Raw genomic sequence first — 23,324 nt, 5'->3', positions numbered from 1 at the left:
ATTTTACCGGGGGGCGTCCGGTCGCCCGCGGCCGTTACTGAGCCCAGCGCGCGCAGGCGACGCATGCGCGCGGTGCGGCATAGTAGTGAAAGCAGCGCGGCCCGAGTCAGTCGAGTTGAGGCGCCGGAGTACCGCGTGGTCGGTCGGTCAGTAGTCAGTCGAGTCGAGTCGAATCGGTCGTTCGAGAGGGAAACGAGAGGGAGGAACCTCGCGTAAGCAGGATTAACGCAAGCAGAACGCAAGAATGGCGCTCTTTCGCTTCACCCCTAAACGCTGTCTCGACGTACAGGTGAGTCGGTGCATTTTTTTGCTACCCTTCGCGGAAGTGCGAGTTTCGCGCGCTGTTCACCTTCGAAATTGTGGGTTGTCTTGTTCGATTTGCCGGCTCACTTCGACATTCTCACTTCGACATTCAGAGAAAAAGAGAGAGAGAGAGAGATTTGTGAAATTCGTGGGGCAGTTCGTCCTAACGCGGACGATGCGACGTTCTATCGACCGGTGTGGCGGCCGACTCTCGAAGCTTCCCGCCTTTGAGAAAAACCTACGCACTTCCAAATTTGTCGATGTACTCGCGATCGAACCCAATGCTCCGGCACCCTTCCAGACGCGATTCCCTCTTTTGGAGGAAAGTTAAACGCTGCTGAGACGTACGTGCATATGTGTGTGCTAATATCAGCGGTACGCGCGTGTGTGCGTGTGGCGCGCAGGTTGCGACCTGTGTGAGTGCCATGAAATGAGCATGGTAAGCGGAATCTTTATCGTAGAACCGTTAGATGAATCATAGACCTGGTTTTCAGGAGATACAAAGCATTAAGGTCGGCACATCAACTGTGATATGTCGTATCTTGAAAAAAAAATACTATGGTTTCGTAAAAAAGAGTCGTCTTTTTCCTTACGTGGCTTCGATGAATCGTGACTACCCAAACGCGAAATAACATGTCATTCTGTATATAGATCGCGTGTCGTGAGTGACATCGTGCGAGTGTAGATTATCATCGATAATATAAATAATTATATAATTGTAATATAATTAATTAGATAATTAACAGAACGTTAGTTGCGTGGAAATGCTTTGTAATAGAGAAAGAGGCACAAGGTTCCCTTCAAGGGCAAGATTACGTTGAATGAGGCCGCTATACACGTATTAACGATGTATTTGTGTGACTTTATCGGTTTATCTGATAATAGAGAGAGAGGAAACATTACATTCTTCAAATATATTTCGAGCATATCGCGTTACGCGTGTGTGAAAAGCCGTGTTGTAACTTTTTAAAAGGCTACGTTGAATCTCAGGCCTTTATGCAATATACACGGTGTCCCGAAAAAGCGGAGATTAACTTAAATGCCGGATTTCTTCGGGTGAATGTTTGATTTTCTTCGTTGAGAAGAAGTAAAGTAACGGTTCATTCATCGAAAGAAAAGAGCAAGAAAATTTATTTTGAAGTCAAAGTCAATGGTTCCAGTGTGAAGAGAATTATGTAAAGATCTCGGGTTGACGTGCCTTCAAGCAGTCGGTTTGCGATCGATTCGCAAAAGCCGATGGTCACGTCTTCGCGACTCTCCAACGGTGCATTCAACGTCGCGTGCAACGTGATGCACCGCGCGAGGTGCACCGCCTTGAATCGATTCGGGAATTCTGCGACGACGGTTTTTTCTTACGAGGAAACCAGCTCGAAATTATTCACATTGGTTCATAATTGGTTTCAACTAATGAGTGGCGTCGCCATCGATGTTTTTGCTCTCCTTGTAACGATATGCAAAATTCTGGAAGCATGAATATTTCACTATTTGTCTCCAACTCCATACTTGTAGCCAAGTATCGACTAGCACGCGTTTAGACTTCGTAATCTTATTTGCTTAACGTTATTTGCCCGCGATCGCGAATAGCTTGAACGTGAAACGCGATGCATTGTTGGGGGATTCCACCTGCACGGCACATGGTCGACTTTCAAGAAATAATGAGCGTCATTAACGCTTATGTAATGAATATTTGAACGAGATCGACGTGGAGCCCTCGGACTTCGGTATTCACACAAATTGATTAGCGAGTATCGAAATTATACGGGAGAAAGGAAGGAAAAGAAAGAGGATGTCTTGTTTTGTGTGAGAAATATTTCCCGTAAGAATTTCATCCACATTAAGGTTTTTCGTTTTCTAGTTAACTTGTGGTTTAGGCTTAATGATAATATAATGATAATAGGCCTAATAATAATGTAAAAATTACGTTTTTTTATTCATAATTAAAACTACTTATTAAAACCACTACGAAACGTTACCACTACGAAACCATCAATTTATGATTAACCGTGAATAAAAAACACAATTTTTGCATTATTATCAGTTTAAGTCAAAACACAAGTTAACAAGAAAATGGAAAACCGAGCCTGATGTCCAGTTTCACCAATGTCGGTTAAACCTTAACTCGAGTTTACTCTTTTCAAAAATTTAAACTCGAATTAAAGTTTAATCGACGTTGGTGAAATTAGACATAAGTCATGGATATATTTCGAAAAAACGGAAATTTTAATCGACGTTAAAATCAAGGACAAAGTTTCAAGTTACGATTTACATATTAATGAAGAGAGAGGAAAAGAAAATTACGTAAAAGGAAGGCCTCTAGGAATTCTAAGCTCTCGTTAAGCGATGTCTTCGCTGTCTAACACTGACGTCAGACTTTTTTTCTCTCTTTAATTAACCACACGGAATTTCACGGCAACGTTTGAGAACCGGCGAATTGCTAGTGTCGAATCACTCTTTCCCTCTCTTTATCTTCCCCCGTCAATGAAATGGATAACCAAGATCGAATCCGTGTGATTCTCGCGGACAAAGGATCTGTCACGACCTACACGACGCAGGAAAACCGTATGCATGCGCGATTACGTAATGCGTATCGACGTTTGTCGATTCGAAATTATCACGAACGCGTTTCCCTAGTTGCGATGCGTCACGTGATTGCGAAATCCAAGTATACAAAATGTCCGAAGAGGATATATTCGTCCAGAAATCAAATATTCAAATAATAATTCCGGCAAATTCTGGCGATAAATAATATAGCTCGTAAATCGGGCGGAATTTAATCGTAGAGGTTAATTTACATTAATTATTGAATTATTATTAATTATTTAATTATTGTTATTATATATTAAACATATCGTGCATACTAGAACAATACAAAAGTTTCTATGATTTATGACAAAGAAAATATATCCTTTCTGTCGAACATATCAGAACATGTCGGAACAAAAGGCACTCTGCCACGTCTGTCTCATTTCGCACCGTGACTCCGGTAAAATCGAGAACCACATTCTAATTCGATTAGAACTGATATTCCAATCTAAAGCGAGCACGCTGTGTTTAAAAAAGTATTGTGCATCAAATAATATAATTTAAAAAAACTACTTTTTTCCATTTTTTCGCGGAAAGAAACAAAAAAATGGAAAAAAACGTTTTTTCATATTTTTCGCAGAAAACCTAGGAAAGAATTGCAGAAAATTGGAAAACTGTTTTTTTTCGGAGTTTTTAAAATTACATCAAATAGTATAATAGTACTAAACGAAGTTAGTAATAATAGTACTAAACGAAGATTTGGTCGGAACAATGTTACTTTTGATGAAAAAAATGTGTTTTTCACGTGTTTTTTGAACTTGTTATTAACTTACATGATAAATTCAATTTTTTTAGATATAGCGATGACGTAAAATGATTTTAGTTGCAACTTACTCGAAACCGCATTTTTTTTCTTTCTCGTGCGCGTAATAAGAACAAAATCGACGAAGCGTTACACAACGCGCGTATACATATATGTATATAAGAACATATAGACACGCACATGGCGTGCATAAGCGTGTACTCAAGAATCCCCTTCGCCGGCACAGAATGTCCATTGAACGGTTTTGTAAGGTGCTGCTAATTTTAGCGGCAATTTCGAGGTCGAAAATCCGCTTGTGGCCCCGTAATCCACATCGATCGTGACCTGAACTGGCAGTTGGTCACGTGGCACTTCCTCTGGCCCATAATTAGACTAAGTCGTTCGATTCATGGTCGGCCGAAAGATCTCATTAGTCGGAACTTCCAATTAGAAAATAAGATTCCAAATTCCGCGACAGATTCTTTCGCAAATGCGACAGTTGTTTCGTGAAAATAGATATCGGAAATATTGTTAAGCGGCCGTATCATGTTAATAAATTCTTCCATTTTCAACATTAAATTTATCAATAAACTATTTAATAAACTATTTAAAACAATGATAGAGCTTCCAGAGGGTTTATCAAATTTACTATACAACGATGTTTTCTTCCTTATTTTAATAATTATCGGAAATTCAAATAAGTCATCGTGTTTTGAAATTAAAAGCAATTTCATACACACATATACAAGATACACACAGTGTGTGGAAGTGTTGAGGAAGCCTTAATATTTACTAACCCAGAGCAGGGATGTCAGAAAGGATACTGCCACGTAGAAATTGTAATGGAGGGGATAATTCGCATATAATTCATATTCGTTGTGACATATACATCGTTAGATAAATGTATGTGTACAGATACATATAGTAAAAAGAAGCGCGAGCAACGTCGCCTTGATAAGGCTCGTTGTCGGCTTGGTAAGAAGAGAACGAGACAGAAAATAACATCTCTCTTCTCTTTTATTATCTGAAGCTGACCGGAACATGGAGTGCACACGTACACGACTTTCGGTTGTGTACATTATCCCCTCCACTACAATTTCTACATGACAAAGTCCCTTTTCTGACATTCCTGATCCAACGTCTAGAAATGACTGGTGAGTTTCAACCTAATAAATATCAAGACTGTCGAAGCTTGGTATACACGTATCCACTAACCATGTATGTGCAACGTACGATTAATACACGCGTGTCGATTCATTGGTGTGTGTTATTATAAGTTGCAAAAAACTTCACGGTTAATTAAACATACAACTCGACGTATCAAGGCCGACACAGTTACACACGCAGGTGCCAAGTGACGTTTTTCGTTCGAGACAAACTGGATAGTCATAATTCCAACGAAGTTGTTGCTATATGAGAGGATGATTATCTCGATAACCCTGACAGGAAGAGTCGACGAGGTTTCATCGCGAGTATTCCTCGCGAGCACTGAATTTTCCGTATCGCAATTCTTGGCAGAGGCAATCGAAGTTCCTCCCGTCTCACTTGTATATACGTTTCTTACCTGTTACCTAACGCCACGACACACATCGTCCTATCGCGTAACACACTATTTCAGAGCCGATTTTTTCGTTCTTCGATCCGACCCACGAACGCGTCGTCGTCTATTATTGAACTCCTTGATCTGACTACAGATGTCAATATACGTTTCACTGCCACGCGTATTTCGCGAGGCCCCTTTTTTACTCCCCACAAGAAATATTCCCCTTCTATACCCGATGTGAATGGTATTGAAAGACTTTTCTCAGACAATGATTCGAACATAATTCCCACGATGACTAAGCTAAACTCTTCACGATAAAAGGAGCGAGATGTATCTCGGGGAATTTTGAAATCATTAAGACAGTTGGTCCGTAGAGTGTCGGATTTTTAATGGCAATATTAAGGGACTTACTTAAGTTTATTATTTATTGAAAAAAATACTTTTCCACAACTTTATTTAACTATCCAAATAATAAATATTAATGTTTTAAGCACGAAATTAAGACCAATACACAGACAATATTACAAACACGGAGATGTTTATTTTCTATTTTTCATATTAATATTTTATTTGTACAGTTGAGCTAATAAAAGTACACACATAATAGAAAGTATATAAATATTTAAATATGTGTATATGTGCATATATATCACGGATATTATTATAAATTCTAAAGAGTTACTTTCAAAATGGTCTTTTTCCTGCTACGCCTATTAGGCACAATCGAAACCGGCACCAGTTGGAAGCTTTTGGAACATTGAGAAAAAGAATATGTTTCGAATTTGTCAACATTTAATATTAGGTCTTAGTGTGCCTAGTGTGCCTAGAGTGTTTTAAGCAGAAACGATATCTCATAATAGGCGCGATTCAAGACTAGCGACTTTTCGACGGCGCTATTTCGAGCAGCTTCGGTTATGTCACGGTTTTAAAATTAAATACGTCGGGGCGTACTCTTCGTATAAACTAATCGCGCACGAATCGTGCAGAATTTTTTAGGATAATCGTTAATTCGTCCGTACTTTTAGTTTTCATTCAACGCACCTTTTTTTTCACATGAGTTTTTTCTATCTTTGTAATCTTGTAAAGCTTCTAAGTGTCATCTGAGTGTAACGCAAATATCTGTCCGATACCGTGCCAGATGTAGCAACAACACGCGAAAGGTGTTATCTCACCTCGGTTATTAAGGACACGATTAAATATTGACTCATATATTCCCGTGCATCTTATGATACATCACATGCGTCTCTTTCTCTTCCTCGACCGAACTCGTTTTCGTGTGTTTAAACACGAGGATTAAGCTAGTCAAAAGTGTGTTATTACTCGGTCACATGTTGTTTCGTCGCGAGGCGTTACGCGCGAGCCAACGCGAGCGGCTAAAGTACATTCTACAACGATACATAGATCTCATATATATTTATCATATTACTTTTTGCTCCTATCGCCGGATTTGATATTTTGTTTTCCTTTTGCGGCGTTTACGAAACGTCTAGATATAATTATTTTACGGAAGAGTTTTTTTATCTTTATGGACAGCTCTATCATTTAGTGATTTAGATTTTTGTCACTTTTTGTCACTTTTTCTTGACAAATCGCTAAACAAAATTTATTATCGTCCAAAGTGAGTCATTATAGCCACTTTTTTCTTATGTTGCTCTTAAATTTGTAAAATATAGATATTCTATGCATATATTTTTCTTCTATCTGCTACCGATCGCTGCTCGTTCGTTGGGTGCCGGTCCTTGTTATGAATTTTCAAACCATACTATGTAAAGAACTCGCTATATATCAAGTTATCTAAAATAAACGTAGGAAGGTAAGAATATTATTTTCTTTTTTCGTTTAAATGGCCTTAGTTGTTCTCAAGATTTAACAAAAAATGGTAACTATTTTGATGTCTAAGAGGTCTTCTTACCTTTTCTGCCAAAAAGCATTCATTAATTTACCTTTTTTTTTTGTTCCGACAGCTAACAGCACTATTTATGGTCATTATAATGAGACCAGGGGGAAACGAAGAATAGGAAGAATAGGAGAAACGCTGTCGTAATCGAATGAGAGAGTTCTAACGGACGAGTCGGTAATAGAATAGTTAGCGTCAATAGAAATTCTATTGAAACGAAAAGCGATGCTACGCACACCCTCTGCGCAACTCATTTTAACACTTTGAGCGATTAAGTGGCGCGAGATAAAATTAGGTAACTGTCGCGGGTGTGTTCCAGCTGGTAATGCCCTTCATGAAGTTGTTATGTAATTGGCGATAACGAGTAAGCGTTATCGCGGTTTGGTACACACACACACACACATATATGATTCGCTGACAATTAAATGAAGTCACTGTCGATGTTGCTCGTTAATTTGATTGCACAGCAAGTATGACGGATTATCGCGCCTTCCACAAAAATCAGACTCTCAATTAGTAGAATTTGCCAAATACGTTAGCGACTTCCAACTTCGAACCTTAATCTTGATTTTATCGTTGAGGGAAGTAGCATCGCGTGATGTGTGACGCGCAAGATTTTATCAATATCAATACTTCGAGATCTCATAAGATATTGTGTCAAAAATTGTTCTTTTAATTATATGCGATGAAAAAATATTCGTTTATTTTGTTTAGCTTGCACTTCTGCGTTATTCTTTGTCCTCTTTTCCTTTTTTATTATTTCTTCGTCTGTGTGTATAAGAAGAAAAACTTGACCTCGTCATATTATGTGAATCTGTAGCGGGTTGAAGGGGGAAGTCCTCGGATCCGAATAAAGGTCTACGGTCTTGGTCGGTAAACCGGTTTTAGGTACACTTTTGTTTTTGGCACAGATTTTTATGGCGAAAGTGTGGCGTAACCGGTTGAGTGACCTGCGAATCTGTTTCTCAGTTTAGAAGGTTCAGTCAAAATCTTTATATATTCGGTCGAACAGAAACGTGGCCTCGTAAACGCGCGCGTCTTCCAAATGCCAAAACCTTATCGCCACTTGTTTCCCACATTTTCAACAGATTTATCGACAAAATATATCTCATATTAATTATCCCTTATCGTGTTATATATCTCGAAATATGTTACATCACTAATGATTACGATAACGTAATATTAAAATAGAAGCAATATGTGTAATAACCGCAATAATCACGTATGTGTGTGTAACTAAAACTATGTAGCTAAAACTTCGACGAATATATACACATATATGTATATTTTGTTCGGTTAACGTTTTAGCGTTTGGAAGACGCGACAACTCGAAATCGACTCCACGTGCAGTGAAGAGGGGGTTGAGAAGGTAAAACGGTGAAACAGTCATGTTAATCGAGTAAACAGATCGGTGGTCGCGTAGCTTTCATGAAATATGCAAGGTATGCGACCAGTGGTGTCGATTCGCCCCGAAATAGCAATGTATGTCCTCGTGAGAGGTGATATTGATTTTACCGATGTTAATACCTGCCTACGAAAACAAGAAGGAAAGCTAATTCTTTCCTTGCTTTGTTCTCGTCTTCGCGATCGAATCTTTCGACGGCTACTTCGCGATGACGATCGCCGGTATAACTGATCCAATGCACGCACGAGTCGCCTGTACATTGCCGACGCCTATGTACTCAAAGTCCAGTGATAAAGCAGCAATACGATGTAATTTCCATATACATGTTGGGAACATAAAATGTGAAGCGACAGTTCCGATAACCGCGCATGTAACCGTTAATAAGAGTCGGATATTATTTTTACATTCTCGTTTTCGACTTTTCAGCTCGGAGAAAAGCCACTCATTCGGAACTGCTTAGTAATCGAACGATTCGTAGTAATTATTTGAACGCTTCATGTCACGATTCGATAGATCTTGGAAGATCGTGCATCGTTTTACAATTAACCTCGGTATTAATTTAAACGAAGAATCATTCACATCTTCGTTCGTGCGAGAAATGTTACGAGAGCGCGGGTCGCTAAAAGTGCGTTCTCTATCAGCGACGTTATCTCGATCTCTCGTGTCTCGCGAGATTGTAACGACTATGCTTTTCGCCGTGACAATTGTATTTTTACGATCGCCGTTAGAGTAACACGCGCGAAAAGAGATAATCGCGGACGCGATTGTGCGAGTCACGGTGCAAAGTAAAATAGCGTACCATAAAATGACGTCAAGCGGCCCGATATAAAACCGACATATGGGACAACCGGTCTGCCAAGGGACAACGAGTCCGCCGATTAGAAATCGGTACGTCGGTATGTTCATTGACGTCGTTTTATCATCAATAATTAATCGTTGGCTACGCGGACCTGCGTCTGGCCGACTTTAACATGCGACAAAAGAAATTTGCATCGCGTCTGCCTACCGCTTACGTCATTCAGGTGAACACGCATTTCCAGAAATATAACGTAACACGGCGTGGCACATAATTCACCTTCGCATCACCGGATGTCGATCACGATATCGCAAGACCGCGAAGTCGACGAGACACTTTGTGCATATACAGTAAATGACATTTTGTACTTGTGTTAAAATCGGTTCTTGTTAAAATTTTTATGCCGAAATTTCTAATATGCCCGTGTGTTAATTTAACATATTGTATTTATGTTATCTCAACATTATGTCGATATTCAACAACATGTGTTAAAATAACACATCTTATATTTCAGTTGTCGGTTAACGTATTAATTTTGTATTACTCTTTGACATAATAGTCAGTTAACGTATTTTTTTGTATTACTCCTTGACATAATATTTGTGTTATTTTTTGACGTATACATTTTGTGTTAAACTAACACAAAAATTTGAGTAGACAAAATTTGATACATATGAAATGTGTTAAATTTAATACATAATTTTTTACTGTGTAGGAAACATTTGTGAAATATATACTGTTTGTGAAATTCTTTTGCTGATAAAATTATGAGAAGCTCTCTCTCTATCTATCTATCTATCTATCTATCTATCTATTTTTGAAAATCTGATCGTTGATAATCTATTATCGGGATTCCCTGTAAGTGATTGATAATTGCGTAATGACTTTTTGATTGCGAGTCGGTCGGTACATCACGTGGTGATAAAACACCGGGTAGAAACAGCAGCTCGTTTTTGTACGGAACGTTTCGAGCGAAATTGCGTTTTTGCCACGTGTCAATGCTACGTAAGAATGCGCTTTGCGTTTTATTTACCACATATACACATAGTATGTGCGCGAACGTAGAAGCTCTTATCAACCAGTTTCCGGGTTATGACCAACATAGAGAATTTATATACATCGAGAGATACGTAATTATTGCAAAATTATAACCGAACACCCGTTCCATCCTAAAATAATCCATTCACGTTTGCCCATGACCTTCCACGCGATAAATACCTTCGATAACATTGTATTGTTCGCAGTTAACCCGATACTAATCTCGCGTTACGTACTATGTAAAGCGACACCGCTCGCATTTCGTACAATGGAATTTCACGCGCGCTTTGCGGGAGAAGAATCGTGTAGACTGCAAATCGATTCGCGAGCTCTAAATTTTTCTATCATTGCCGATAACAATATTAGCATAACACATATACATAATAAATAAAACCAAATCTATCAAATAAGAAAATTACTTACGATATAATTAATACTAAATTTATATACATATTTATTTAATGATTTATTATATATTTTAATAATATTGACGGCAAAAATGAACTTAGACAAACCTCGATGAAAAATGAACCCTATTAATTATTTTTACAAACGTGAAATTAGCACATAATTCTCTTGAGACACTTTGATGTTCGCATTCAATCATTTTCAATACGCTATCGCTCTCTCAAATCGATTATGGTCGCTACTACGGTTATTAAGTTATCTATATATCTTCAAGGGTCAATCGAATTGGTGACACGAGTGCGATTGACCCTCGAAGACCAGTGACCTTCCAATTACCATTGAACAGATCCGCCTCTTTGGTCTAAGAATCAAGCTTTAATCGTGACATTGAATCAGTATAGATCGATAAGCATTGTTTTCCGATCACAAAACGGGGAATCATGCCGATATCTTTAACAAGAGCTCGAGCAATCCGTCTTTGTCCATCGGATAAAAGATCTTCGATTTTCATTGATGAGAGATTAAATAATTCAAGATGCTCTGTTCTGACGACGACGATTGAAGTTCACACATACACACACATTCACGCAGAAGTAGATTATTACAGGTGATACAATTTTCATTATTGTCAATCGTTCAGTGTTATCTTTTACGGAATTACATAGGAGGAATTTTATTGAGCTCGCGCACGAAGGAACGCGGAATTTCATATACTTTGGCATCAATTCCATTCCGATCACGCTAAGCGCACCACGTGAATTGCACGGCACATTGAAATCCTTTTATTTTTAGCAGCTTACTGGCTTGTCTCCCGGATTTCGCATCTTCTCCGTAAACAATATTCTCGTTTGCCTGTGCAAATCACGACCGGTTACAAAGTGAAAAGCGCAAACATATCATCGTATTTTTATCGTATTCTCTAAATTTTCTAGAAATAATTTTTATGAAACAAATTTATTGTAAATATACAAACGCACTTTTTATTTTACATATATGCGTGCTTTCCAAGTCCACTGCATAGTAAAAAAAAATTTGTGTTAAAGACGTCATCTCGATCTTCCGGATTCCGCCTTGACTTTTAATTAAATTAACGTTATTGTCGGATGTATAGACAAATGTTAAGAATACTATGACGCGCGTCGTTAGAACACACTCACTAATTTCGCAAAAAAATGCCGCGAAGAAATAACGACTGCATCGCCGAATGCGACGTAACCCAGATAAGCCTTTCCGTAGGAATATATCACGCGACGTTCTCACTTTGTTAAAACAAAGAAGAGAATAATAAAAAATTATCGGATCACTCGGTATCGGGCGAACGTGCCGAAATCGCAGTCACGAGCACCGCCAATGCTCGCGCGCGTGCTCCCGCACTTCAATTACATGATAATTATGAGTTCGCTCTTCACCTTTCCTCGTTCACAAATTTAGAAATACACGGTTATACGTCGCTTATCGTCCTTATTTATCGCCCTTAGTTAATTTTATCTTCATTATCCGTCATTGGTTTAATTATCGTATTTACATTATTGCCATGTTACACCATTATGCCATTACAATTATATTATTTTGTTATCGTTATCGTTATTCCTATTATAAAGTAAACAAATGTCGTATTAAAAACGGCTCACTGAAATTTTATGTTACTTTAACATGGGAAAACATGGGTGTTAAGAAGTACACAAGTATAATGTTAAATTAACACGTTCATACACAGAACAAAAATTAGTCTTAAATCAAAATATTCTCTTACATAATATAAGTAAAAATATTATAATCTTCTTAGAAAATTTTTAGTTTTGATTTCATTGGATTTGTATTGATACAAATTTTATTTGAACTCAATTCAAGACTAAAAATTTTCTAAAAATATATTATTCTTGTTTATGTATGAGAATATCTATTTTTGATTTAAGATTATTTCTTTTATATATATATATATATGCAATATATGTTGACTAGGTAAATATGTTAATTTCATATTATATTGATTTACTTTTTAACACATTATCTACGTTGAAGTAACACGAAATTTCAGAGGACTGTTTTTAACACTAAACTTTTTGCTATGTATACATTATGTTATTGTTTGAAACACATACATTGTTCCCAGAACAACTTGTTCGAGCCCACTACTTGCGAATTTTCTCCGCTGCTCCACGCGATCATGAGTAAAACTCACGTACGTGTGTCTAAATTAGGGCCTTTTATCGTATTAAAGACGATATTACTATCCTCCGCGGAGGATAAAGCGACCGCAGGGTTAATCCTCGCCGGTGCGTTTCCGCGAGTGCGGCATGTTCCTGATAAACCAAATCCGAGACCTCGAGCGACCTCGTACACTCTTATCCAAGTTCTCGTGACGTTTGATAGTGCATATCGAGATGAGAAGCGATTTCGGATTTTTTCACGACGTCAAAGATGCGATTACGAATTTGAACGGAAGAAACGTGATTCAATGTAATTCCGTTCCCGTGTCTCTCATTTTCATTTGGATTATTTCGTGATAAGTTGCAAGATTAATTTTCTCTGGTCCCTTTCATCACATTAATGTAAGAAATATTATTATAATAAATAAGTCATATTCGACAATCTTGTCATCTTGCAAATTGCACAACAGCTCTGTGGAAGAAGCCCGCTTATTATTATTTATTAAGGAATCCGGCATGTGCTGTCATTTGAGTGTTATGAAATCAGCAATTTATCATCGCAAGAGTTCACTTGCGTGTGCACCATTGGCAGTACGATTCTTAACGGTTTATTCTTTTTACGTAACGCACACGTGTTTTCCGCCGTCATAATTTTTTGCGCGACGCATATGTCATGTACGACAAGTACCCATCAAAACTCGTAATGAACAGAAATCAGCAATCCGAAAAATAATTTCACTGGACAAAAAATTCTTTTAGATGAAAGAACTTGTTATGTCTATTTAAAAAAATCGATTTACCAGATAGCTGCGTTACAAATATTATAGAATTATATAAAATTTAACTTATAATTGTATAACTGTGATTGCGAAAGCTATCTAGAAATTCTATAAATTTTATCTCTTTTTTTTTTTTTTTTACAGAAAATAACGTCGGTGGTATTTACGCGCCAATTAACCGACGCATCCACGGATCTCAAGAAAATTCTTTCCGATAAGATACCAAGGGAACAAGAACGTGTCAAAGCCTTTCGTAAGGATCATGGCTCCACGAAAGTTGGCGAAGTCACCGTGGACATGGTAAGGCATTTCATCATTATGTTTTTTCTTAAAATCAACGATAATCTACAGAGCTTTTTATTTGTAACCGTGAAACAACTTTACAAATAATCGAATTTATTATCTTCCCTCTAGATTCTAGTAAATCCTAAATTTATTCTGTATTTACGAACTATTTTATTTTTCTAAAAAAATTACATATCTTCTTCTCAATTACAACATCGTTTATTATTACGCTTATTATTACTTATTATTACGTCTATTATTACTTAAATTAGAGAAGCGTCCCTATGAGTTAATTATCAGAATTAACCACACAGAAGATGTGAAATTTTATTAAGTCGATAAGATCAATAAATCCCGCATTTGATCGTTGATTGACGAGACAAATCAACGAGGATTCGGCGTACTATTTTTTGAGAGCCATCCTGATGATAAGGTCGGACTGCAGGATAGTTGGACCACATGCCTGCTATATGATCACGATAATCGCACAATGTGACAGTTCCTATCGGGATTTTTCGTATTGATAAATAATGTATTTTTATGCCACGATTATCGGCCATACGTAACCACGTTGATTAATCGTCATTGAACGAGTCGTCTCGCGTGTGACGATCTTATTTCTCTCCGGTGAAGAGCTTGCTCGTTGCTTCATCGGTATTCCGCAATTAATCATCGCTAACCTCATCGTAATTCATTAACACTAACGTTATTTTTTCCCGTCCTTAGAAAAAATATGCAAAATAGATTCTCAGTTATCATGTGATGCTATTAGTATGGGTTATAATGTTTTATGGCAGATTCTTCGAAAGATTTTGAACCGATAGGCGAACATTTGTTAATGTTCGTTAAAACGTTAATTAGAGCAAGTTAAATAAAGGATTTACGTAGCCGAAGGAAATTAAATTAAATCAGTTATCAACGTTGATCGATTCTTTTCTACTGAGTCGTTTTAACGCGCTTCTCTTTCACAGATGTACGGCGGTATGCGCGGTATTAAAGGTCTCGTGTGGGAACCTTCGGTGCTCGATCCGGAGGAAGGCATCCGTTTCCGCGGCAAGTCGATCCCCGAGTGTCAGAAGTTGCTGCCGAAGGCGCCCGGCGGCGCGGAGCCGTTGCCGGAGGGTCTCTTCTGGCTGCTGATCACCGGCGACGTGCCGACGGACGCGCAGGTGAAGGCCGTCTCGCAAGAATGGGCGACGAGGAGCGCGCTGCCCGAGCACGTGGTGAAGGCGCTCAATAACTTCCCTAAGAACCTGCACCCGATGACGCAGTTCTCCGCAGCGATTACTCTGCTGAACAGCGAGAGTGAGTTCGTGCGGGCATACAGCAAAGGCGTGCACAAGAGCAAGTACTGGGAGACCGTGTACGATGACTCGATGAATCTGATCGCCAAGCTGCCGGTCATCGCGGCCACGATCTACCGTAACATCTACAAGAGCGGCAAAGGTCTGGGCTCGGTCGACGCCGGTAAGGACTGGTCCTGGAACTTCGCCAACATGCTCGGCTACGACAACGCGCAGTTCATCGAGTTGATGCGTCTCTACCTCACCATACACTCGGACCACGAGGGTGGCAACGTGTCCGCGCACACCACCCACTTGGTAGGATCCGCCCTGTCAGACCCATATCTCTCCTTCTCCGCTGGCATGAACGGCTTGGCCGGACCTTTGCATGGTTTGGCGAATCAGGAGGTGCTGGTGTGGCTGGAGAAGCTGCGCGGCCAGGTGGGCGAGAGTCCAAGCGACGAAAAGCTCAAGGAGTTCATCTGGAACACGCTGAAGAGCGGCCAGGTGGTACCCGGTTATGGACACGCCGTTCTCAGGAAGACCGACCCCAGGTACACGTGTCAGAGGGAGTTCGCGCTCAAGCATCTGCCGGACGACCCGTTGTTCAAGGTGAGTCGCGTTCCTGATCGTTTCGAGCGAGAGAACACGAGGGATAAAGTCGAACGAGTATTATTGCCTGCATTCAGCAGGTAAAGCAGCTCAGTGAGCGCTTAATGGCTATTGATTAGTATATTCTCTTGGATCTATAAACATTGTTGACAATCCGCGAATGATTTTTCATTGTAACAACATCGAGATATGTCGTGTGCATGATTTATATATATTGTGCCAAATGGACGATTAAATATGTGTGATCGAGACGTTTCATATTGGAATATAAAAACGAAAATAAAAATAGGTGGTCAACAATTACATCCGTTACGAACAACGACATTTATCATGCGTCTCCACAGCGACGATCGTAATATTATAATTGATTTTTTATATGAATTTAAAGGCTCTCAAGATTAACAATCAAATAGCAATGAAAAAGTAAGTAAGAGCTAAGACGCAGTTGTAGCGAGTAATATAATGTTACAAATATCGTATAAAATTTATTAATTTACACTTGATTTTCGATGACAATGATAATCTTTTAACGACCATCAACCTTTCGACGGTCAGTCTATTGGTCTGTTCTTTTTAGTTGAACTGGCTACGCTAATTCGAGAAATTTACATACATCGAAGCATATGAAGCGAACATACGAGATTCTCTCCAGTGTGCGTAAATTTCTTGAACCAGTGCAGCCAGTTCAGCCGAAAAGAACAGACCAGATAGCAGCTTCTAATCCGAAAGTAAATCTCCGCATTGTCCCGAAATCGACTCTTAATCGATGTCATTTCGCTCTTTCGCAGCTGGTGGCGCAAGTATATAAGGTGGTGCCGCCTGTTCTCCTGGAGACCGGCAAGGTGAAGAACCCGTGGCCGAACGTAGACGCGCATTCGGGCGTGTTGCTGCAGTACTACGGTATGAAGGAGATGAACTACTACACGGTTCTGTTTGGAGTGTCTCGCGCGTTAGGCGTGCTCGCCTCTCTAGTGTGGGACCGCGCTCTAGGACTGCCCATCGAGAGGCCTAAGTCCCTCAGCACCGATCTCCTCATGAAAGCTGTCAAATCTTAAAATAGCACCGATCTCCTCATGAAAGCCGTCAAATCTTAAGCTCGTCCGTCAATCAATCGGCGGTCGTTATCAGCGTAATCACTTCTCGGAGTCCACGTCTCATCGTATCCCGGCCCCTCGATCTCCAGCAAAGAGCGTCGACAGCGATGTCGAGCTCCAACTTTCCGACGGGTGACTTTCAAGACCATTTTGATACCGACCTCGACGGAGTCTCCTCAACGAGTGCGCCTTATCGAGCGAAAGAGCATGAAAGGGCGTACAAGAGAAAAAAAGAAAGAGAGAGAGAGAGAGTGCGCGAGCGAATGAATGAATAAATGAGCGAGTGAGTGAGAAACAAGGCTAGGTAATCAATACGACAAATAATTATGTCATAACGATGTATTATCTAAACATAGAATCATTAAGAGCAGATTCATCAACGTTTTACGTCCGAGTACACGTGCGCATACGTTTCCCGTAGACGTAAAATGGACTACGCGTTGATTTTTGAGATCTGCAATCCGAAATTACTGGTACTCAGAATGGTACCAGTAGACCGAGTTCCCGCGACGTAGTTACTTATCCGAGCAGAAACATAGATTCATTCAATTAGTCGAAACTGCCAAATCCACGAGGGAGTCCGAAACTGCGCGAAAATCCAAAAGACGGTTTCCGGGCGATCCTCGGTTGCCTGAATGACGTTTTTTTAGAATTCTACGCTACTTAGAAGTGCGAATACATAAATAAATACACACAGGATAGAGAAATGTACCAGAAATAGGATAACACGTGTATCGCACAAGATGCTATTGTAAATACAATTATTATCGCTCAATACTCAGTAACACATTGACTATCAGGTTGACCAACTTGTCTATGGCAGTGGTCAACGTGTTAATTAGCGGTAATGCCGACAACATAAAGATAGCGGAAAATAACAAAGACACGTGGAAATAGCGGCTCATAGAATTCAGGATGTTGCAGACGTCTGAACAATATCATTGAGACGCTTTAAGTATGATCGAATACGGATCGCACGTTATTCAGACGATTCTCTAGTGTCCTTGGAAACTTATCATTATCCGGAACTGTAACAACATGAATTGGACGTGTGTAATATCATTATTATCGTCTTGCTTCGTCACTTGAGAAATGCATTGCCCAAGTGTTATTGCATATTCTATTTCGTCCTCTTCCCTATAATTTTTTTCTTTTTTTATTAATTAGAACTCAGATGTTCGAAAATCTTCAAATTTCGGAACGAAACTACGAGGTATGCCAAGGATTCTGTGAGAATAGAAAATAGATTTCAAGGTAATAGAGTGCACCAGCGCTGAATAAAACGCGAATGTGCGGTGCTTATTAGCGCTGACATAGATCTCCCTGTCGACAACTTAACGTCTCCCTCAGGAAGTCCATCGCAATTAATTGCTCTTAGAAAGAAGAAAACGCGAATCGAGAAGTAGGGAAATACTTAAGAGTGAATGAGATGATGCAGAAAAAGAGCACGTCTCATCAGCGAGTACGTTCTCTTAGTCTTATCAGACATCGAAATATTATTATATTTTATGTCATATATTATTTATAATATATATATAAATATATAATTATGTTATATATTAATTACAAATTAATATATATATATAATTATATATAATATAAATATTATAATATTTTATATTGTCTGATCACATCGTCGCGAGTAGTCAAGTTTCGCGTAAAATGAAAAATCATGGACGCACTGGTGGATTTATCGTCACGAGAATGAATGAATGTGTGAATACTTTATTTATAACGAACGTGAAAATAAATGGACACTACGACACAATTGACTACAAATAACCAGTTCGAAGGTTTCTTCCTTATATGTCGCGCATGGTATTGCTTCAGAGGGCATCTAGTAAAAGATCTAATATAAATTCATCCAATAAATCGTTTGACATACAACATGCCGAATTAAAAGGGATAATTTCTCGAGTGTATAATTCCTTTGTGCCGAAAGTCCCGACTACAAGGTGCACGTTCTTGAGGTAAAATTTAGTAGAATTTTAAAAGTAATCTATAGCTGTACCGTAGATTTTAACACCGAGTGAAATACGCTCAATCCGAAGACAATAAGCTTTCATTGTGATATTTCTCGTAGAAATGCAAATGCAGTCGAAAGTTGGAGGGAGGGGGAACATGTGTGGTGGAGAATGAGATGTAACAGACTCGTGTGTACTTCATACCGATAGAAACTCTTTTAATTTATTTGACATCGCATACTTTTTAGAGTCTCCGTTATATTATTTTTAATAAAGTTGTACCGGGGGAAGATCCCCTGGCTTATATAATATATTATAGGTAAAGATCCATGAATCAGAAATGAGTTTTATTAATTAACCATAATCGCCGTTCCGGCAGATCGGACCGTGTTCGTAAAGTTCGTAAACAAGCACGATCGTACTTTTACCCGCGCACTCCCGCACTGCTAACGTCGACGTTAAAACAACCTATGTCTTGTACTTTACATTCCAGAAATTTTTACACAATTATGTTAAATAGCAGGAAGGTAAGAGAGGGCGGGGATCAGGGGACGTTGTTTGAGGATAAAAATTCGACGAGCGAAAATTTCGATATAATATCCCGCGTAGAATTTCAAGAACAATATACACGATACACATTCTTACGTCAACATTTAAGAAACTGTTTCTCAATATGAGAAAACCAGCGTCAACTCTTTTATCTAATTTCTTTTTTTTTTATCTCACTCTGACATTAGACGGCATCTGTCCTTCGCACGCGCGCGTTGATGTTTTTAACAATTCCTATACAACGAACTTCGCATATACCCATTGACCAGTTAGGTCAGCGTTGATAATTCTTCCACTTTCTCCCCCTTTTTTTCAACTACAATAATTAACATTATCTGCTGGAGTATTTCACGCTACATAGAACTTAAACGTTACATCCACAATAACTTAAGCGGATGACACACAGAAAAACGTAAGTAGTAAGCAAACTGATCCTTGCAGTCGAAGAATGACCGACTATGATTGGTCGATAATTTTCTTATCGTCCAAGTTTCACTATTTACATTTTTTGTGTGCCTCAAATAAACGAGATTAAAGAAGAAACGAGACGGTTGTCGATCGAGTAGAGGAGTTCCGACGTTACGTCAGAATTCACGTGCGTTCATTAGTCATTCTCATCGCGGCATTGCGATCGAAGAACAAATCGCTAAAACTCGCGCTCGGCCAGTACTTTTTTGTGTGATTATAAGAATTAAAATATAATTTATATTATTCGAATGTAACATTAAATTATATTATTTTTTTCAATTGCAACGAACAATTATTCTGGACTCGTGGACGCTCGAAGAAGCAGAATGGAATGCCACAAGGTGTGCAAGCGCGAATTCGCGAGCGTGTCGTTCATTCGAAACTCCCATTCTCACACCAGTCACGCGCGCGTATTTCACCACATACGATACTACTGGCTCTCCTTTGTCAGCTGTCTCTTGTCCCGCCGAACTATTTCTTTGTTTTCGTCCGCGCATCCGCATGTTAGTCATATGTCGCGCGGGCCATTAACTGTAAACTGTCTCAGAATTGAATCCACATATCACAGAACAGTTCGTATTCTGCCTTGAGAAATTCTTCACAGTTGTATCAATCGGTCGATCAGGTTCGGTTCACCGTGAATTTAATGGTAGAAGGGGGAAGAGGCAGTCCTTTCATGTACGGAAACGTGTCGAAGATCTGTCGGTGAAACCGGTACTTTCTAGCCCGGCTAGTCGCTTTTCCCTCCTTTCCTTTTTCTTTTTACAGAACTCACTCTCTTAACGCGAAGTATAAAAAACTATGTACACGGGTGCACTTCTCTGCGTTGCGTAACAGTTCCGTTCGCTTTCACATCAAACGAGTAGAAATAACTAGTTCTGCCGTCTTCCTTTCTATTTCCATTGCCTGTTTTATATTTATACTGCAGAGCGCAGGTGGACGGGATGCAGAAAACTCTCTTCGGCTACCGTTGCGTAAGCAATCAAGAACATTTCTCACTTTGCGAAAGCTAACAAATCGTGGATCAATGACTACGTTCCGGGCATCGAGAGCAATTATGGCAATCCAACCAAACGTGTATTTTGTACATTCGTCATTCGTGCGAAAAACCGCCATCTTCTCAACACCATACACACACACGCGTCTACAGTATCTTATGTCATGCAACTTTCCCTTTGCTTATCTCTGTTTCTCTGGTTAATCAATACAATATAAATAACAATGTCCATCGCGCAAACAATCGCGTTACACTGTTCGTCTCGTCGCGCAATTAATAGCTTAAGGATGATTTTTCCCGTCCACCGTCCGTGAATAAGCAGCGGTTCGGTCGCCGGTGATTTCAATGACGCAACCGGATATGCACTTTGAGAGTCATACGGGAGATCGAAATAATGACTAACGAAATGCCGCGACGGCGTCCAGATAGGCTTCATCTTCGCATAATCGTCGAAGTGGCCCGAGCTAATTTATCTTCGATAATATTATTTTACATTTTGGATATTTCGTTAGACTCTCTTATGAACGGTTCTCATAATGTACGTCATGTCTTTTTCAAGCGTCCGACAATCCACTCCAGTCCTTGATACAGCCTGAAACATGGTTTTATTTATCTCTTGTTCTCAGATACGTTTATAATTACGTGCACACATCGTTATCACTCTTACCCTTCTCCAGTAAGGGCACAACAACTCTGTATATGCCATTGGTGCTTCTTGATAGACGTTAAGTCCAACTGTCTAGAGATCTCCGCCGCAGTCATGCTGCCTTTTAAGTCCTGCTTGTTGGCGTAGACTAGAACGTTAGCCTTGCTCAACTCCTCGTGGTTTAACATAGAGTACAATTCCTCCCTGATGACACCGAGTCGCTCTCGGTCAGTACTGTCAATGACCATAATGATAAACTCTGTATTCGTATAGTAAGTGGACCAGGCGGCTCGTAGACTCTGCTGGCCACCCAGATCCCACATTATAAAGTGAATGTTCTTCCACACCACTTCCTCCACGTTGGAGCCAATGGTCGGGGAAGTATGGACAACCTCATTCATTAAGAACTGATACAGTATCGTAGTTTTGCCAGCGTTATCCAGACCCACCATAACTATTTTATGCTCTGAAAAGAACCAAATTTTATTGGTTATTATAATTGTAAATATTTATTTAATATATTTGTATGATATTAATTTAATAACATATATAACATTTATTGTTGTAAAAATATATTTGTAAATTATCAATTATCAATCATCAATGTATATGACTCATTACCGTTTTGACAAATTCTTATAGAAGGGTAAAATTATCTTAGAATGTTTTAAAATATAAGTTATAATAAAATTACAATGTTAGAGTAATAATGTTTCTCAAGGTAATGATGAGAATATATGAGTATTGAGAGAATCATTATTTTCAATTTGCTACAGAAAGTGAAAGTAAATGAATAAATATATTGCCTGATCTCACGGAATTAACAGACAGCATATGTTAATAAGATTAGAAAGTAGGCCAATCTACATTTATGAAGATTTCCTTACAGTTTCTGAGGGGCACTCTTGTTATCCAATTAACAGCCCACGCGATTTTGCAAGACCGACAGTCCAAAGGACGCTTAAAATAACACTCGCGAATAAACTTCGCGAAACGAATCTTATCGAAAGCCCGTGCGATCAGAATATTTTTAGAATGCACAGTGAGTTTTATAATGTCGGTACAATATTTCATCCGCTCGGCCGCTTTAATTAAATTGCCACATCGGAGATCCCCCGAATGATTGACGTTCACGGGCCCTTTGTGCTGATTCCCTCGCACGTGTTGTCGCACGCATACTTTCACACGTTCATGCACAGAGAGACGGCGAGAAAGAAAGAGAGAGAGACAGAGAGAGAGCGAGAAAACGAGCGAGAGTCTGCAAAGAAAGGGCGAGTGACGATTTCACAAGTGTCGCGCGAGAATTACCCTCGTTCCCGAAGAAGCTCCACAGCTTCGCGAACAGCAGCCCCATGATGACCTCAACACGGCCTCGGCCAAATATCCGTTTAATGTCACCTGTGTTCGCCGTTTCGCTCGCGATTAGCAGGGTATCTCGGAAACAGGGCGGTTCATTGTCTCGGGGTTATGTTCGCCTCCTCGGCTATGGATCGTCGGAATAAACGCGACGTCGACGTACAAATCGTCCTCATGGTCGCGTCAAGACACAAACAGACGCCGAACCGTCGCCTCACACGTTCCTTGCGATACACGCTCACCGCAGAAATATCGCGAGAATGCGAACACCTTTCCCCTAATTCGACGAAACGAAGCGCGACATGTTGCATGCACAATTGACGAACGTTCGCACACCCCGAGCGCGGCGCTGCGCTCGCCAGTATCGACGTTCCGCGCTTTCGTCACTGGCGGCGCCGTTGTCGCGCTCGATCAGACTCCATTACC

At 39.6% G+C, this 23,324-nt stretch overlaps 2 protein-coding genes across 3 annotated transcripts; one reads left to right on the top strand and one right to left on the bottom strand.

Moving 5' to 3' along the window:
* Positions 1–101: 101 nt before the first annotated feature.
* On the top strand, positions 102–19,196 carry LOC106745804 (probable citrate synthase 2, mitochondrial). The gene is made up of 4 exons (XM_014621744.1): positions 102–289; positions 13,789–13,944; positions 14,901–15,824; positions 16,613–19,196. The coding sequence occupies exons 1-4, from the start codon at positions 245–247 to the stop codon at positions 16,877–16,879; spliced, it is 1,392 nt and encodes a 463-aa protein (XP_014477230.1). The 5' UTR covers positions 102–244; the 3' UTR covers positions 16,880–19,196.
* On the bottom strand, positions 19,077–23,241 carry LOC106745805 (ADP-ribosylation factor-like protein 5B). Of its 2 annotated transcripts, none has more exons than XM_014621745.1 (3): positions 22,851–23,241; positions 21,564–22,008; positions 19,077–21,488 (listed from the first exon to the last, which is right to left on the bottom strand). In XM_014621745.1, exons 1-3 carry the CDS (start codon positions 22,894–22,896, stop codon positions 21,440–21,442), a joined length of 540 nt encoding a protein of 179 aa, XP_014477231.1. In that variant the 5' UTR covers positions 22,897–23,241; the 3' UTR covers positions 19,077–21,439. The 2 variants fall into 2 exon arrangements, with proteins under 2 accessions (XP_014477231.1, XP_014477232.1); XM_014621746.1 differs by lacking the exon at positions 22,851–23,241 and adding an exon at positions 22,430–22,748.
* Between the last annotated feature and the right edge of the window lie 83 nt (positions 23,242–23,324).

Source organism: Dinoponera quadriceps, unplaced genomic scaffold, assembly GCF_001313825.1.
Source record: "Dinoponera quadriceps isolate SergipeBrazil2010 unplaced genomic scaffold, ASM131382v1 scaffold1658, whole genome shotgun sequence".
Classification (NCBI taxonomy): Eukaryota; Metazoa; Arthropoda; class Insecta; order Hymenoptera; family Formicidae; genus Dinoponera; species Dinoponera quadriceps.
The sequence above is the reverse complement of the archived record's forward strand: the minus strand, read 5'-3'. Positions and strand labels throughout refer to the sequence as shown.